General features: G+C 32.9%; 1 protein-coding gene across 4 annotated transcripts in view; it reads left to right on the forward strand.

Moving 5' to 3' along the window:
* The window catches only part of Csmd3 (CUB and Sushi multiple domains 3), a 926,836-nt gene that overhangs the window by 196,792 nt on the left and 713,637 nt on the right, over positions 1 to 16,407 (forward strand). For all 4 annotated transcript variants that reach the window (XM_042673149.1, XM_042673151.1, XM_042673150.1 and 1 more), the window contains exon 4: positions 1,564 to 1,758. In XM_042673149.1, the coding sequence (XP_042529083.1) occupies positions 1,564 to 1,758 (195 nt within the window). The remainder of the gene's footprint in view (positions 1 to 1,563; positions 1,759 to 16,407) is intronic.

Below are 16,407 nucleotides of genomic sequence, written 5' to 3' on the forward strand. Positions count from 1 at the left end.
ACCTCAAAGTTTATTTCAGAAAAATTTCATCTATTACTTACATTTATTTTCCCAAACTGTAAAAAACTGTTCAAAATCTATAGAAATATTTTTTATATTTTAATGAAAACGTAAGACATTATATATGAAATAGAAAAATATATTATAATTAGTCTGCATAGTTACAACTATTTATTGATATTTTAAAGATTAAATTATTATCCACTATTAATGAAATTTCTTATTATTGATAGAAAAAAATATTTAGCAAATGTCAATTTTTCACTTTTCTTGATTTAAGAAATTTAAAGTAGGTGTTTTAAACACTATGTTACTTGTAAAATATAGTATACCTTCTATGTGTATTCTGTTATTAATATATATTTCAATAGTTAAAATGAGTTCGTGTTTAAAATGAATCAGTGATCTTTTTGTCCTTTCACTAGTAGTAGACAATTTATAGGCAAATGAACATAATCAAAATATTACCAACATTTCTAAAAGCATATTGTAAAGTAACATAAGTTTGAACTCTGTATACAATTCTAATATATAGTTATCTTTTTATGTAAGTTTAATTTTTGTATATTTAATGCCACACACAACTAATGATTTTGTATACTGATATTTTTCTTGATATTGAGATCAATAATTTCAATGTTATATTGGTTTATTATAACTTGGTTAAACATAATAATGATATTGTAAGGAAAAACTGACTGAAGAAATGGAAAGAATGTAAAAAAATAAGACCTTATTTTACTATGACCATATTCATTAATTCATACCATATAAAATATGTACATATATGATAAAAATATATTCATATATCTGTATATATGTATATATGTCACCATTTTAAGTAAACATGGACTTTTTCTAAAATGACTATTACTTTAAAAAGATCTCACATTTGCATAGTTGTTACTGTGAAGCACCAAATGAGAAATTAACATAGAAAGCAGTAACATTTTATGATCTATCAATTTGATCTAATTATACTGTTATGGGCACTATTGTACTTATTACTCTAATTTTTAGTATACATTCAAAGTTAAACACATAAGCACAGTTTCTTTGAATTCAAATATATCTTCATTTTCCTTGGCAATTTATCATGTTTAAATATCACTGTACTATATTTATCTTTTACCCCTATGTGTATTTCTAAATAAATAGCTAAGGGTTTACTTAGAAATATCTGAATCACATAGATCACGGTAATGAAAATAGATTCACTTATTATGAATTCTACTTTGAAAAATCCATAAATGATATTGATCTTATTTTATGTCTCTGGAAATAATAAGTAATACCGGTTTCAAAGCATACTATGAAGACTGAATGATGCAAAATATCTAAAATTTTCCAGCACAGATAATGACATAGATTACCTAGGCCATACAATTGCTTCTCTTTCCAAACTTGACCATAATAAGTGTTGAAATAGAAGACATTTATTTTGTGACTCTCTCCAAAAGAAAAGTGATGTTCATAGGCACATATGATTTTACAGTTTAACACATTAACATACATTAAATAACCATCGATTCTCCCTATTTTTTTTCTTTTCTTTTTGTGTAGAATTGCAGAGTAGCTCCTGTGGCAATCCAGGAATTCCACCTAAAGGTGTATTGTATGGGACAAGGTTTGATGTTGGGGACAAGATCCGCTACAGCTGTGTAACTGGATACATACTAGATGGACATCCTCAGCTGACCTGCATAGCCAACTCAGTGAATACAGCCTCATGGGATTTTCCTGTTCCCATCTGTAGAGGTAAACATTATATTTTATACCGATTAAAAATTCAATTGACTTAATTAAAACTTGTTAAATGTAGGTGTTTTCATCAGCTAATACACTTGAAGATAATCAGTACTTACTCCTTCAACAGAATCTAAAAAGTAATATACAGTCAATGTAGTATACATATATAGTATATATTTATTGCATATAGTACTATATAATGTATATATTATTTTGTTTATATATATATATTATTCTATGACAAATAGATAAATCTTAATGCATATATACTAAAATGTTTTTTTTTTTAGTACTGGGGTTTGGACTCAGGGACTCTACATCTGTGTCACTCTGCTAGGACAATATTTTTGCAGTGACACAATGAAATATAACTCTATAATTGCACACACACACAGACACACACAGACAGACATACACACACATATACACAATGTATACATATAGGAAACTACAAGGAGTTACTGATGCTTAGAAATTAGATTTCTCATTGCTTGGACTTTCCTTAAGTATGACAAGATCACTGAGCCTTCTAAAGATTGGTCTAAGCAAACCTAGTTATAATATCAATAGTATTGCAAGCACAGTAAAGCTCAGAAAATAAAATGTACTACATGAAAAATAATCTCCAACAGTGTGGACAAAGGTTTATAAAGTACATTGAAAATAGACATTGTAAACATGTCTAAATACAAAGATGATACTAGCCATCTGAAATGCTGAAGATCAATATTTTTCCCAGGACTTTATTCCCTAATAAGTGCTACCTCATATGTCTTTTGACATATGTTCATACAATTCCACCATGAAATAAATGTGGATATATAAATTACTAACTTTTTCCCTAACATAGAACTTCAAGTGAATGCGAGTCATCCGTGGAAGTCTGACACAGGCAGCTTTGTATCTCAGCTTTGTCCGTTAGCACGTGGCTTATCCCAACCAATTCATATCAACAAACTGAGTCTTATTTATCTCTCCTCAGTGAAAGAAAAATCCTCCAACTGCTGACTTGCATACTTGCATACACAAGTTATACAACAAATAAGAAAGATTAGACCTGGCACTTAAAAAAATGTCTGCAATATATTTGCACTGTTTTGGGGTTTTTTGGGTCCAGTTGTGGGGCCTGAACTCTGGGCCTAGGCGCTATCCCTCAGCTCTTCAGCTCAATGCTAGCGCTCTACCACTTGAACCACAGTGCCACTTCCAGCTTTTTTTCTTTTTGCTTATGTTGTGCTGAGGAATCGAACTCAGGGTCTCATGCATGCAAGGCAAGCGCTCTACCACTGAGCCACCTTCCCAGCCCTATTGCACTGTTTTGTTTTAAAACCTGATTCCTTCATGCTGTTGGTGCTTCTGATGTTGTTGTTATCACTGCTTTTGCTTCTCTGCACTTGCTATGACTCCTTCATTATCTCTCACTGCCAACACTGAAATATGCTAGGAAAATTACAAGCATTAGCTCGCTCTTTTAAATTCCATGATCACACACCAAAGTCCAGATATTTAAAATTAATTGCTGGAGATTTCTCATCTAGTAAACATCAGAAAGAGGAGAGTCTAATATTTCAGTATTCTTGCAAATTTTCAAGTGTCTCTACTACTATTCTCTACTACTATTCCACCAAGAATGATGAAAGACACAAGACTTCTAAGTCAGCCATGAGGGATTGCTTATTATGCAAAGCACCACTCAGCCAGGGTCTCAGGGTTTTTGTATATATACACACCTCCAATTCTTAATTTGCATAGTTTGGTATGCAGAGTGAATCTTCAATTCAGAAAACTAAGTTAGCACCTATATCTCACAAAGGTTGTATGTAACTTTGTTCTTTGCCCTGGGAGAAGACACTGTCTACATTCTTCTGCTCTATGATAAGCAAATTTTTTGGTGAGGGTGTCGCATCCACCTCGACCAGCAAGGAAGACACGACCCGGGATTCTTCTCAAAGCAGTTTATTCAGGAACCTTGATTATTAGCTTCTCCCCCGCCCCGCACCCGCACTCCAGTTATAAGCCTCCTGGATGGCCAATCCCGAGGTGCCACGTGGCATATACCAATAGGGTCGCAAACACGGAAGCAAACTAGGAGCCAAGCCATAGCCATATAAGGAGTTGTTTTTCACAGAGAGCACTCGCCATCGGGAAGGCGGAAGGCGGAAGCCAGCGCCATGTTTGGCTTGGCCGTGCCATGTGGCCGCGCCATCTTTGGCCAGCTCCCGCAGCTCTCCACATGAGGGTAGTCTGATACAAAGGAGAGTTAGCATTTCTTCTCAGAAGATGTGCAGCAATAGGAGCATGCCATGGAGAAATGTCTCCCTGAGGCAAATAGGGTGATGGAGAGAGGTTAGGTTTGAGCCACTCTATGTGGCTTCAAACTCTGAGTATGATAACACTTTTTAAAACTTCACAAAATTAATTTCTATCTTTCCTTAAAATTATTTCATTATAATGGGAAGAAATGGAATATTGTATGTGAATCAGCAGATGTGTAGTTTTATTTTTATTTTTTTCAAGAAGTTTAGAACTCCTTAAACAAAGGTGAACAAATGAAGCAATGGTACTCATTAGATCCTATGAGCAAGCCAGGCATCAGTGGCTCACACCTGTAGTCCTACCTATTCAGGAGGCTGAGATCTAAGCATTATGGTTCAAAGCCAGCCCTGGCAGAAAAGTCTCCATGAGACTGTTATCTATCATAACCTATTCAGAAAAGCTGGACATTGTGCTGAGGGTTAAGTGGTAGTGTGCTAGCCTTGAGCACAGAGAGGGACAGCTCCCAGTCCCTGAGTTCAAGCTTCAGGATCTCAGGACCTGCAAAAAAATGAACTATACAAGTTGTGGATGGGGATGAGAGGGAAAAAGGGACAGAGAGGGAGGGAAAGGATGAAATTGCTCAAAAAGTAATATACTCTTCTATCTGACTTATACAACTATAACCACTCCATACATCACCTTTACAATAATATTTTTAATGAAATGTATCAAAATATGTAAATAATTACATTAAGCACCCTAAAGATGATTATGGTATTTACAAACAATAAACATTGTTAAGTATATAGTAAAGTATTCCTGATATTACCTAAAACTGTTCTTTGTTATGGGACTCAATCCAGGTAATTGGCAGATATTCTAAACATTGATTAGGGCACGTATTGATTAGACCTTTTGAGAAAAGAAATGCAATATTTTAGAAACCAATGCTTTCCCTACATTGGCTAGAAACTATACATAGTTAAGACCAAAATCACAATACTGTTAAGGTTCAATGCAACAGCACATAGGTGCACAGAGTATACGTTTATGTTAGCTCCATCATCCCAGCTTTTTCTTTGATTTTTATCATGTCCCTTCTTCCAAATACACAGTCAAGAAAAACATTAATTTGACATGGATAATACTCAGCATCTCTCTCCAAGTCTTACCCGATACCCACTACTTCTCTTGTTTTATTGGAGTTTGTTTCATTTCAGGATTAAACTCAGCTTCCAGGGTGTTGACATAACTTTCCTATTTCTGTTCCCTGATCCCTGAAGGCTTATTTCTTTGATATTCACACTAACCTGTGTGGGTTCTCATTAATCAAAAAAGTGGCACACTGAGTTTGGAGAAGTTGCCTGATTTCAATTAGTCTGCGAAGCTCACCTTTTATTCTAAGCAATAATGCTCATGAATACATTTACCCATTCAAATATATTCATTAAAGCCCTGTCCTATGAAAAGTAGTATTTCATGTGCTCAGCATCAAAAGATTGATTGAGAAGCAATTCTTATCTTTAAAAACCTATGGTCCAGTGGGATAGATTGTATGGCAAAGAAGCAATTACAATAATGGGTGATAATTGCTTTAATGAAAGAGTGCGTGGCAAACAAGAGACACCTTGATAAGGAAGGTATTAATGTCTCCCAGTGGAGTGGATGGAAGTTCATTTAGGGACAGTGATTTAAGAGAAATTTTCACAGAGGATGGCTAAAAATACAAACTATATAGAGCAGGAACATTGTGAATGAGGCAATAATTCATGTAGAAAGTACAAATTTTCCTTTCCAACCTCAAAAGTCCCTCTCATGTGTTACTAATATTTACTGGCTTAGGGTAGATTTGAAGTCATACTTCACAGAGCATATGATTTAATTTTCTACATTGCAATTTATCTCCTACCAACCTTTTTTTTTTTATAAACTAAAACTTAAGGCTAATGCATATCCCATGAAGATCTTTGTCATCCAGTTTCAAAGGGGCAGAAAAAACAAACAAACAACAATAAACAAAACTGGAGAGTTCTCACTTCATATCTTCCTTTGTCTGCTTCTTGCCACTTGAAAGCATACTGATTCTTTAATTTATAACTGTGCAGGGGGCTGATAACTTTGTAATGATCTGCTTATTGCTTTTCCTGGAGTTTACATGAAGTCTCTCCTTGAGGAAACCTTTGCTTTTTGAGAGTTCTTTGAGGCTTCCTAACGATGATAATTTAATTAAGAAAAAAAAAAAAGCGCCACATCAACCTAGAGGGTATGGTGCAAGGGGATTTTGTGTTCACAGACAGGATGAATTTTTATCAACAACATCTGCTGGTATTCGTAAAAGTCAGCAAACTGCCTGCTGCTGGGCTAAGTGATATCCTCTAAAAGGGAAGCCTACTGCCTGCATGCTCCAAATCTGGAATGAAAGTGCCTTCAACTCAGAGCACTCCACTTCCTTGAACTGGCTCCTTTAACAGCCTCTTCCATGACTTTTATTCCCACTGAGCCTTGATATGTCCTGAGTCCTTTGCAAGCCAGTGTTCTCAGCACTCCTGTCTCATTAACAGCAGTTGGCTGGCAAAGTAAAATGAATATGCTATTACGAGATGAAAGTGTATAAATCTCACAATACTCTGCCTCCAGTCTGGCATTTGGATATACAGTACATATCTCAGGGAGAATTAATTTAAAAAAACTATATGTAAAACTGACACACTAATTACAGGGCTGCAGTTGAATCTAAAACTGAGCCTACCATTCTTTTTTAAACAATTTGGTGGGAGTGTTGCTGTAAAAGATTTGAGGAAACAGTTATAGAAAATTTGTGGCTGTAATAGAAAATGTTGAATGTTGGATTAATTAATGAATAAAAAAGGTACTGTGTAGTATTGAGCGTCTGGCGATGTTATTATAGCCCAAAATAAAAATGTAAAAATTCAGATGAGGATGTAAAGGAAAGCACTGATCAGAAAAGAGGAGAATGCACATTGATGGGTGTGCTGAGCTGTTGGGACTATTATTTTGTTTCTGATGGGTGAGTGATCATATGGGAGAAGGGTTGGATATTAGTAGCGTAGATATGGACCAGAAAGAAATGGGCTAAGGAGGAAACGAATACCTCTGACAAAGCAACATAAATGGCCATTAGCTGAACCAACAATGAAGAGTGAAGTAGGGCCTTCTAACGGTTTATTCTTGGATGCAACATGCTCAATAAGAAATGTACTCATTACCTTATTCATGTAACTGTAACCCTCTGTACAGCATCTCTACAATAAAAATGTTTAAAAAATTATATCCTAATACAACGTGAAGAATATTACTGAAGGAAAAGGAGCTATTTCCTGCTAGACACCATGATCAAAAATTCTGGCTAAGACTGTAATACTAAAATATACAACTGAGTCCAATTTTTAAGAAATGGAATAATAGCTGGAGATGGAGAGACTGGAAGCTTTAACCAGATTTTTTTTCTATATTTAAATTGCAACAGAAGTTCTCCAAAGAAGTGGTGGCTTAGGTTGTGGAAGGAGGTGGTATGTTTACACGCTGTTAAACTAATTTGTTAAAAATCACAACTAAAAGACATAAGGAAATTTTAGATACAGTTTATTCTTTGTATAGAATACATAGAATAATTAATGCTGAAGTAGTCTATTCAGCAATAAGACATTTCTGTAATAAGCTACTATTGATAAAGTGCTAGTAAATGTAGTTTAATGAACTACCAAATAAATGCTCTATAGAATTAAAAAGATAAGGTTTGTCATATTATATTCATATCTGCTTCCTCAGGTGGTAATCTCTAGCAACAGGCTACATAATAGCTAGAGGGAGCAAATCCCTATTTTTCTTAAGTGTTTATCTTTAGTAGCCCACAGACTATTTGCTGTAGTGATAGTAAAGCCTGTAATGGTGTTATAAATATCCAAATATCCCATGCCAGAGTAAAAGGTCTTGACCTTCACCAAACCATTAAACAAAAATAAATTGCAGACTAAAGTACAAAAAATTATTATGTAGGTAATTGTAACCCCTCTCTACATCACCTAGACAATAAAAAATTTTAAAATATTATAAATAAAGTAAAATGTGGAACAAACCCTTGTTATGTTAAATACTAGAATATAATAGGACATTAATTTTTAACACTTTGGTAGCTAACATCTGCTCACGTTTTCACTTTCAATTAACAAAACCTAGCAAACTGCTCTCCTTTTTTATTGTCTACTTACAAAAATGACAATGTATTATTGTAATGCTCTAAATCATAGAACATAGATAGTAAATGACCTTATGACAAAATATAAAATAATTCAGATGTACTGTTGACTATCTAGATCACATGAGCTGTGCATTAAGTAATTAAGTAAAGACCTAGAAAATTATATTAAGTTAAGTCAGGCCCTAAAAAACAAAGGATGTATGTTTTTCCCTTTTATGTGTAAACTAGAACTAGCTTATAGAATTACAAGTAAATACATTAAATGGTATCCAAGTGCATACTAATGTATTAACTTAAATATGGTAGATCCAAGGGATACCTTAAATAATGTAAACGTGTAGGAAGGTAAAGGCAAAATTCAACAAAATAAAACACCAGGAAGCAGGTACTAAAGGGGTGGATAATATATTTGTGATAAAATGACTAAAAAGTCTCACTGAGTTTGTTTGTATCTGATATAATGGAGCAAAGAATTTTATTTTTATTTTCTAAGGGCACAAAATGGTATATATAGATTCTAAGTAGTATTAGGTTTTGTGATATGGTAGATAAGGGAAGCATTATACCCAGATTAATCTAATAAAATTGATTAGGTTCAGTAATCCATGTATACTGTTAGTGTAAACGGGTGCCTCAAGTTCACTACAGCATTTCAAAATCCACTATTGTTCAAATATTCTCAAAAATGAAATATATTAAGTGCCTGCATTTTATATATAGTAAAAATTACACACAAGATCTATAGTGGATGAATGAAGGAGCCTCAGGCTTCATGAAATTCATATTAAATACACTTTAATTCATATTAAATGCACTTTATATTTGAAAATGAAACTCTATGATGATCAGGATCATTGCTCAAATGTAACCTTAATGTTTTCCAAAAGAAAACAGTACATCTGTACAAGAATGTTGTCCAGCCTTTGGGGTGTTTCTTGTGCTTAAAGAGCAGCTGTAGTTTCTTTTTTCAATGAAAGTACTTATGCTCAAATGCTGAAATCATCAATCATATCTCTAATATTCACCTCATACTCCCTTTTCCCAATTCTGTATATGTGAATTGTTCCTTCTTCCACTCAAGAAGTAATTCTTCTCATCATGAATATAATAACTCAATTTTTTTTACAATACTAAAGATCAACCCATGGTCACATACACATGCTACTAGCATTATGTCCCTAATTGTATCTCTTCCTTCTAAAATAGTTTATCTTCTCTTCAGTTAATATAAACTAATTTACATGTTTTACATTTAAGAAATAGATATTCTATCTACATATTAGTATTTCATATTATGATGATTAACTTATAGATATTTATTCCTTTAATAAATAATGTTTGCTTCTATCTCTGTATAGTTCTAAGAAAAATATGCTGACGATAGTACTTTAAAAATCAAAGACAAAATCCAGTAATTTTTAAGGCTACTATGAATTAATTGTGTAAATTGCGTGTATATTTGAACTATATTCTTCTGTGAAAACTTTGATTTTCAGATACTGTATTTGTTTGACAACAAATAATTTAAAAGTAAAATATTAAAAATATAGTTTACCCCAAATTACACATATCTAAAGAAATCATACAAATAATTTACTAAAGATGTTCCTTCTATAAAAAAGCAATTGTTAGCCACTAATACTCATTTCCAGCATGAATCCCCACTCCACAGGTAGAAAGAAAAATTATATCAGCGTTTAAATAAACATTTAAATGATTATATAGACACATGACTTAGATTAAAATAATAAAACATGCTCAGCCCCCCAAAAATCTATTGACAGCTTCAGCGTACCCTGTAGGAAAATAGACTGTTTGATGCATGATAAAGACCTTGAAAAGCAATCATCTAACTTCCTGCTAGGATATAAACTCAATGAACCACAGCAATGGCCATCTGGTCTTCTGTTGCTCTTTATAAAGCCACAACTTAAATATGAGGTAAAATAATTTAGGATAAATAAATGGAAGGAGAAAAACAGCACTACAAAAGACACTGAATAATCTATCAGACACATGTTTTAGTGGACTGTCCCCTCGTTTAAAAAAATCTATATTTTATATTGTAGAACATTAATCAGAAATTCATTTAAGAAAGATACTGTACCATCTTTGGTGGGGGATTCTCTCTTCCTAGTGGTTGCCTAGTAATTTAGGATCCATAAAGAATGTTGATCACTTGAAATGTTCAATGATAAAAGTCGTTTCATGAATTTAATAATAGAGGACAAAATCTTAAGTACTGAATCTTAATTCTCCTTAGCATCACTATTTTTTTGTACATTGATTGATTGATGTTCTTAAAATCTAAAACCTGCCTATAGTCATTTACTCTTAAGTTTTTTCCAATTATAAATCTGACAAAGTTATATAAATATAACTTTGCTGCTTAGTAATTATGTATTTAAAAGTGTCTATAAACAAATTAAATCCCAAAGAAGACTTGGAAGAAGGTATTTCTCTATGATTCTCTTTGTTCAGGGCTTTGTGTATAAATTCATTGTGTTTGTGACTTAGGCAGTTGCTTTTATTACTCATGGCCTCAATTTGAATACCTTGTGTTCAAGTAACTTAAATATAAAGGCTACTTAGAATTGAATTTATGACTAACATTTTAAAAAAGAAATGGATACAGCCTGAAAATGTGATGAACACAGAAAAATACCATAAATTAAAAGCAAATAAGGAACTCAATGTACAGATAAAGTAGCGAGATAAAACAATGTGCAAGTTGAAGGAATCGCCTGAAGATCCTTATTGGAATCAGCATTTATTTTAGCTGCCTTTCATTTGACAGATTAAATAAATTTAGGGGGGCTGAGAATGTGGCTCAGTGGTAGAGTGCTTGTCTTGCATGCATGAGGTCCTGGGTTCGATTCCGCAGCACCACCTAAGAAGAAAAGCCAGACGTGGTGCTGTGGCTCAAGTGGTAGAGTGCTAGCCTTGAGCTGAAGAGCTGAGGGACAGTGCCCAGCCCCTGAGTTCAGGCCCCACAACTGACAAAGAAAAATAAATGAATAAACGAATAAAACAAGTAAATTTAGAAAACATTGCTTATAGTCTCACAAAGTAAGAGAAAGTAATGACCAATAAAACTTTTTCAATACATCATTAGGAAATCACAGTACAATTTAATGATCTGCATCCTGTAGATGACTGTAACATAAGCTCAGAAATGAGCTTCCCAGGGCCACAGAGCAACTCTTAATGATATATCTATAAATGGTTACTTAGAAATATAATATTCACAGACTAATATTATCAGAACATAGACACCTAATGTTGTAACTACAAACAAACATTATATGATCTGGCTGTCTAATTTAATTTGATTTCTGCATATTAAAAAGCTTAAATTAAAAAAATAGTATCTCTTTATAACAAGAATGAAATCTGGTAAGAAAATTACTTATTTATAAGCAGAATCAAAATCACATTATTTATAATCACAGTATTTATATCTAGTAAGTAGATGATTGATTAGTTTAACATTTCTTTTATGTCTTTATTTTATACAGAAAATTCCATATCATTATAGTTGAGTAAGATTTTATGCTTAGACCTAACTTATAACTATTTTTACATATAAATTCAATATTTACACATTAATGTTCAGTCTTTCTGAAAGTGTTATCTGATTTCATTTATTATAACTCATTCTAAAGTGGCTATTGCTTCTAGTTATTACATACACTATTGAATAAAATAGTCTAGAGAATAACACTAAAATGATTATCAGTGCAAGTACACAGAAAATGATCATTTCCCAAAGTACTGTATGTAAGCAAAAATATGAGGCATTTGATAACTCTATTCCTATATTTTTAATAAAACAGACTGTGATTGTGAACATGTTAGTAACATATAGAAATTCAACAACATATTCACTTATTAAAGTGTAAATAAATTTGTATTTATATTTCCCTGAATACATATCCATTGTTGGGTAATGATGGAGACCTATATTACAATTGCTGTTTTTAATTACATACTGATGAAGTATCAAATTCTAACCCCATCCCCCAAATATGTGCATATGAATTTTTATCTCTCCCAATTGAAAGTTTTATTTGACTGACAGGAAATTTTATCATGGTGGAGACTTAAATAATAATTTATATAGTTCAATTTTGTGGCCTCCATATTTTCATCCCTTATAATTAGTGAGTACTTTCTTTGGACTGGAGACGATTGAAAATTCCTCCTAAATTAACCCATTTGATCTTTATACTCCTGCTTTGCACTGAGAAACATCTGAATATCTATTTTATTGATCAATAAAGTGCACCTCAGACAAGTTAAAAAATGTACAACAAGAAAAAACTATTGAAAGGATTGGCTAGGATTTTTAATTCAATAATTGGACAATGAGGAAAATTCTATGTCCTTATCACCACTTTCTTTTCCCCTTTACACTCAGTCATAAAACTTTCTCAGTCTATTTTTTTGTCTTTTATCTAATGGAAATTATCAGTAATTTCCTTTATTTTTTTGTTAATTTTTTTTTACAATTACATGGGCAAGGTAATGAGTGCATTTCTTATCAAGCATTGTTGCCTCCTCCTTTGTTTCCCCTTCTCATCCCATCCCACCCACCCCCAAGTGTAAAGTTCGTTTTTCGACATAACGACTTGTACAACTCATTGTTGCAAATAAAATTTAAATTTATAATAATTTATGCACTTGAGCCACTCTTCTTGTCCTCGGTGTTATTTCCATTTGTTATTAATAATATTCTTTCCATTATTCCTCTACTCATCAAATATTCTTTCAATCTTCAAAAGTTTTAATGGTGGTTAAAAGTACAAAAGACACTTTGAATGGGGGCTGGTGGCTTATACTTTTAATCCTCAGGAAGTTGAGATCTGTTGGATTGTGACTCCAGGCCAGCATGGGCAGGAAAGTTCCCTAGAATCCATTTCCAAACATAACCAGCATAAAACAGGGCTGGAAATGTATCTGAAGTGATAGAGCACCAGGCAAGCAAAAAACAGTACCTGAGTTCACACTGCACTAACAACAAAAAACAAAGGAAATTTAAAAGAAAATAATGAACTGCTAGAAGAGGAAAGAGAAAGGAAATGAAAGGGAAGAAAAGGAAATGAAACAGGAAAAGGAAAGGAAGGGGAATTGAAGGGAGAGGATTGGTAGTGAGGAGTGGGGGGGGGGGGAGGAAAGGAGAAGGCAGGAGGGAAGAAGTAGGGAAGGAAGGAAGGTGGGAAGGAAAAGCAGCATTTTAGAGCTCTCTGGAAATATATGTATATATAGAGAGAGTCATAAATATACTGCACATAAAATATAAATACATCTATTTAAACAAATCTAGTTAGAGAAAAAATGAAGGTTCATATAAATGATTTAGTTTTTGTAAAGAACATACCACCTTGGAAACTAAAACAGAATTAACTTTGAGTCATCTAGATGACTATGAAAAGGATAGGTGACAATTTTAGTGGGAAGACTGAGGGTATTTGAGGAATAGGTGAGGGTACTTTCTTTTTTAATTTTAAACAGTAATGGGGGTTTGAACTCCTGCTGACTAGTCGGGTACCTCCAACACTGTATTTCATGGGCTCATCTGAGTACATTCCTGAGTGCAAATCCACGCATTTAGGCGTCCTTGTCCTGGTGGGCACCTTTTGCATGTGTCACCAGAGCTAGCTTCCTGTATATAGAGATGTAGTCTGATGGACATTTCTGCTAGGACTGGCCTTGATGTATGACCCTCAAATTCTCAGACTCCCTACTAGGATTACAGGAATGAGCAACCAGTGCTCAGCTGAGGGTATTTTCTATTCATCCTTTCAACAAAGATAACATAGTTCTTATTATATTCATATTCTGAGCCAATTTTTCAACCTTATATTAAATGATCATATTGGACATTTATAAAAACAAATCACATATATGCTATGGTTTTCTTCCTAAAAAGTTAAAATAATACTGGAGAAGATAAAAGTTAATAAACCTATCAAAGTCCACACAAAATGTTCATTAAAATCTAATAATTTAGAACAACTTTCTGCAATATCATTTTGAGATTCTTGAGCATTTATAAATATTCAGTGTTGTTAATAAATAGTTTTAAATACAATCAATCCCATTCTTTCAGAAGAAGCAATGGTCATCATCTAATGGGCATTAACTTGTGCATTAAGACTTGTGCATTAAGAAATGCATTATTGATGATAATGTTAAATAAACTTGCTGAGACTTTTCTTAATGATTATAGAAGGAAATGCATTAAAATGAGTTTCTATGTTATTATAGTGCACAACTCTCAGAGTTAGTCTGCTTTAAATTTTATTACCAAACTTTATTGACAGATGCAATAAAAATATAGGGCTTCAACTCATTATGAAGCTCATTTTGAAATGTCTTTGATCAGTTTGGGATTTCAGGAAAATGTGAATGTATAATTTGTATCGATAGTTAGTTTTTTAAAATCCTGTTAATTTAGTGTTATTTGTTTAATTCCTCAAAATGGGTTTTGAAGTGGTTTTCTTTCGGTGCCAGTACTGTTGTTACCTTGGAGGGAGGAGGGATTTCTTTCCACATTTGCTGATGTACTGCTAGATAAAATATTGAGTGAAAGGTATGTCAATAGTTTTATTTAGTCAAGCAATAATACAGTCACTGCATATTCCTTGGAGTCAATCAAGTGACTTAAATGTGTAGTTTCTATTGTTTTACAAGAACAAGCTTCATTGAGAACATCTCATTCATCTCATTAATTTTTGCTAATTAAATTTAGGTTAACTCCTTTTATTCTCTTGGATAATTCAGATTAAGAGAGATACTCTTTTTCAAAATAGTGTCTTACATCTTATTGTTACAATGGGTCAACCTGTATCCTTATTTCAGCATTTTGTTTATTTCCCTTCCCCTCCCCAAATTAGAAAAATGTATATATAAGATTCAGGGTTCTGGAATCAAATACAATGAAAACAGGGGATATAGTATGGGGAAAGAGCATACAAAAGAAACAAAAAATTGCATAGTACATTATATATATATATATATATATATATATTAAAAACAACAGCAAGAAAGATAAAACCTCTTGTGTCTCTATCTTGGAATTCATTACCTTTAAAATCATCATATATGGTCATATGTACATAGCTTTTGACCTTTTGTGCTTATCCTAGACATATACTAGTTATTGCAAATAAAGAAAACCGTGAGACCTATGTTTCTTTGGGCCTGGTTTACTTCACTTAACATAATTTTTCCAAGCCTTTCCATTTCCTAACAAATGGGTGTTGTCATTCTTTCTGATGGAGGCATAGAATTCATATATATATACATATATATATATATATATACATATATATATGTGTATATATATATATATATATATATATATATATATATATATATATTTCCTTGATTCATTCATCTACTGAGGGATATCTGGGTTAGTTCCACGGAGTCAGAAGGGAGAGAGGAGTTGGGGAGGTAGGAAGGAAAGGGATGCTAGGGGAAAAACAAAGGAGGTAACAATGCTCATTAGGAAATATACTCATTACCTTACTCATGTAATTGTGTAACCCCTCTATACAGTATCTTTACAACAAAAATATATACAAAAATGAGAGACATTCTAATAGAGATTTGCATATGTTAATCCTAAGTGATTTGAACTTGCTCTTTCTATGTTATTTAATATATAAATTTTGACTGATTGTAACTTGGTTAGTACAGATTAGTCATGTGACTATAACAAATAATTCTAATAATATCAGTAGCATCATAAAATGATTTTTGGTCACTATTAAATTTGGTCAGATAGGCAGGTTCAGCCTAACCATAATCACAAGGCTCCAACTCAGGACATTTCATCATAACTGTTATGACATGGAAAACATCATCTTCCCCTCCAAAAATGATAACCAAACAACACTTTCATAAAAATTATAGATGTTGGTCAAGAAATCAGGAAATGCCACATGGTATGTACACCCATTTATATTACATTGGTCAAAACCACTCACATCAACTATGCATAATTCTTAAAGGGCAGAGAAAAACTGCTTCAGGAGACATGAACTAACTGCATGTCCTCATAGAGCTTATGATCTGTCTGGAATTTCTAATAAAGTTGTACATACTTTTAGTTGAAAGTCTAAGAAAAAGCCAGTAATGTTGTTTGGCAGGCGATGTCAATGTAAACATGTTTT

This window comes from Dipodomys spectabilis, unplaced genomic scaffold, assembly GCF_019054845.1.
Source record: "Dipodomys spectabilis isolate Male_0828 unplaced genomic scaffold, ASM1905484v1 ptg000783l, whole genome shotgun sequence".
NCBI classification, from domain to species: Eukaryota; Metazoa; Chordata; class Mammalia; order Rodentia; family Heteromyidae; genus Dipodomys; species Dipodomys spectabilis.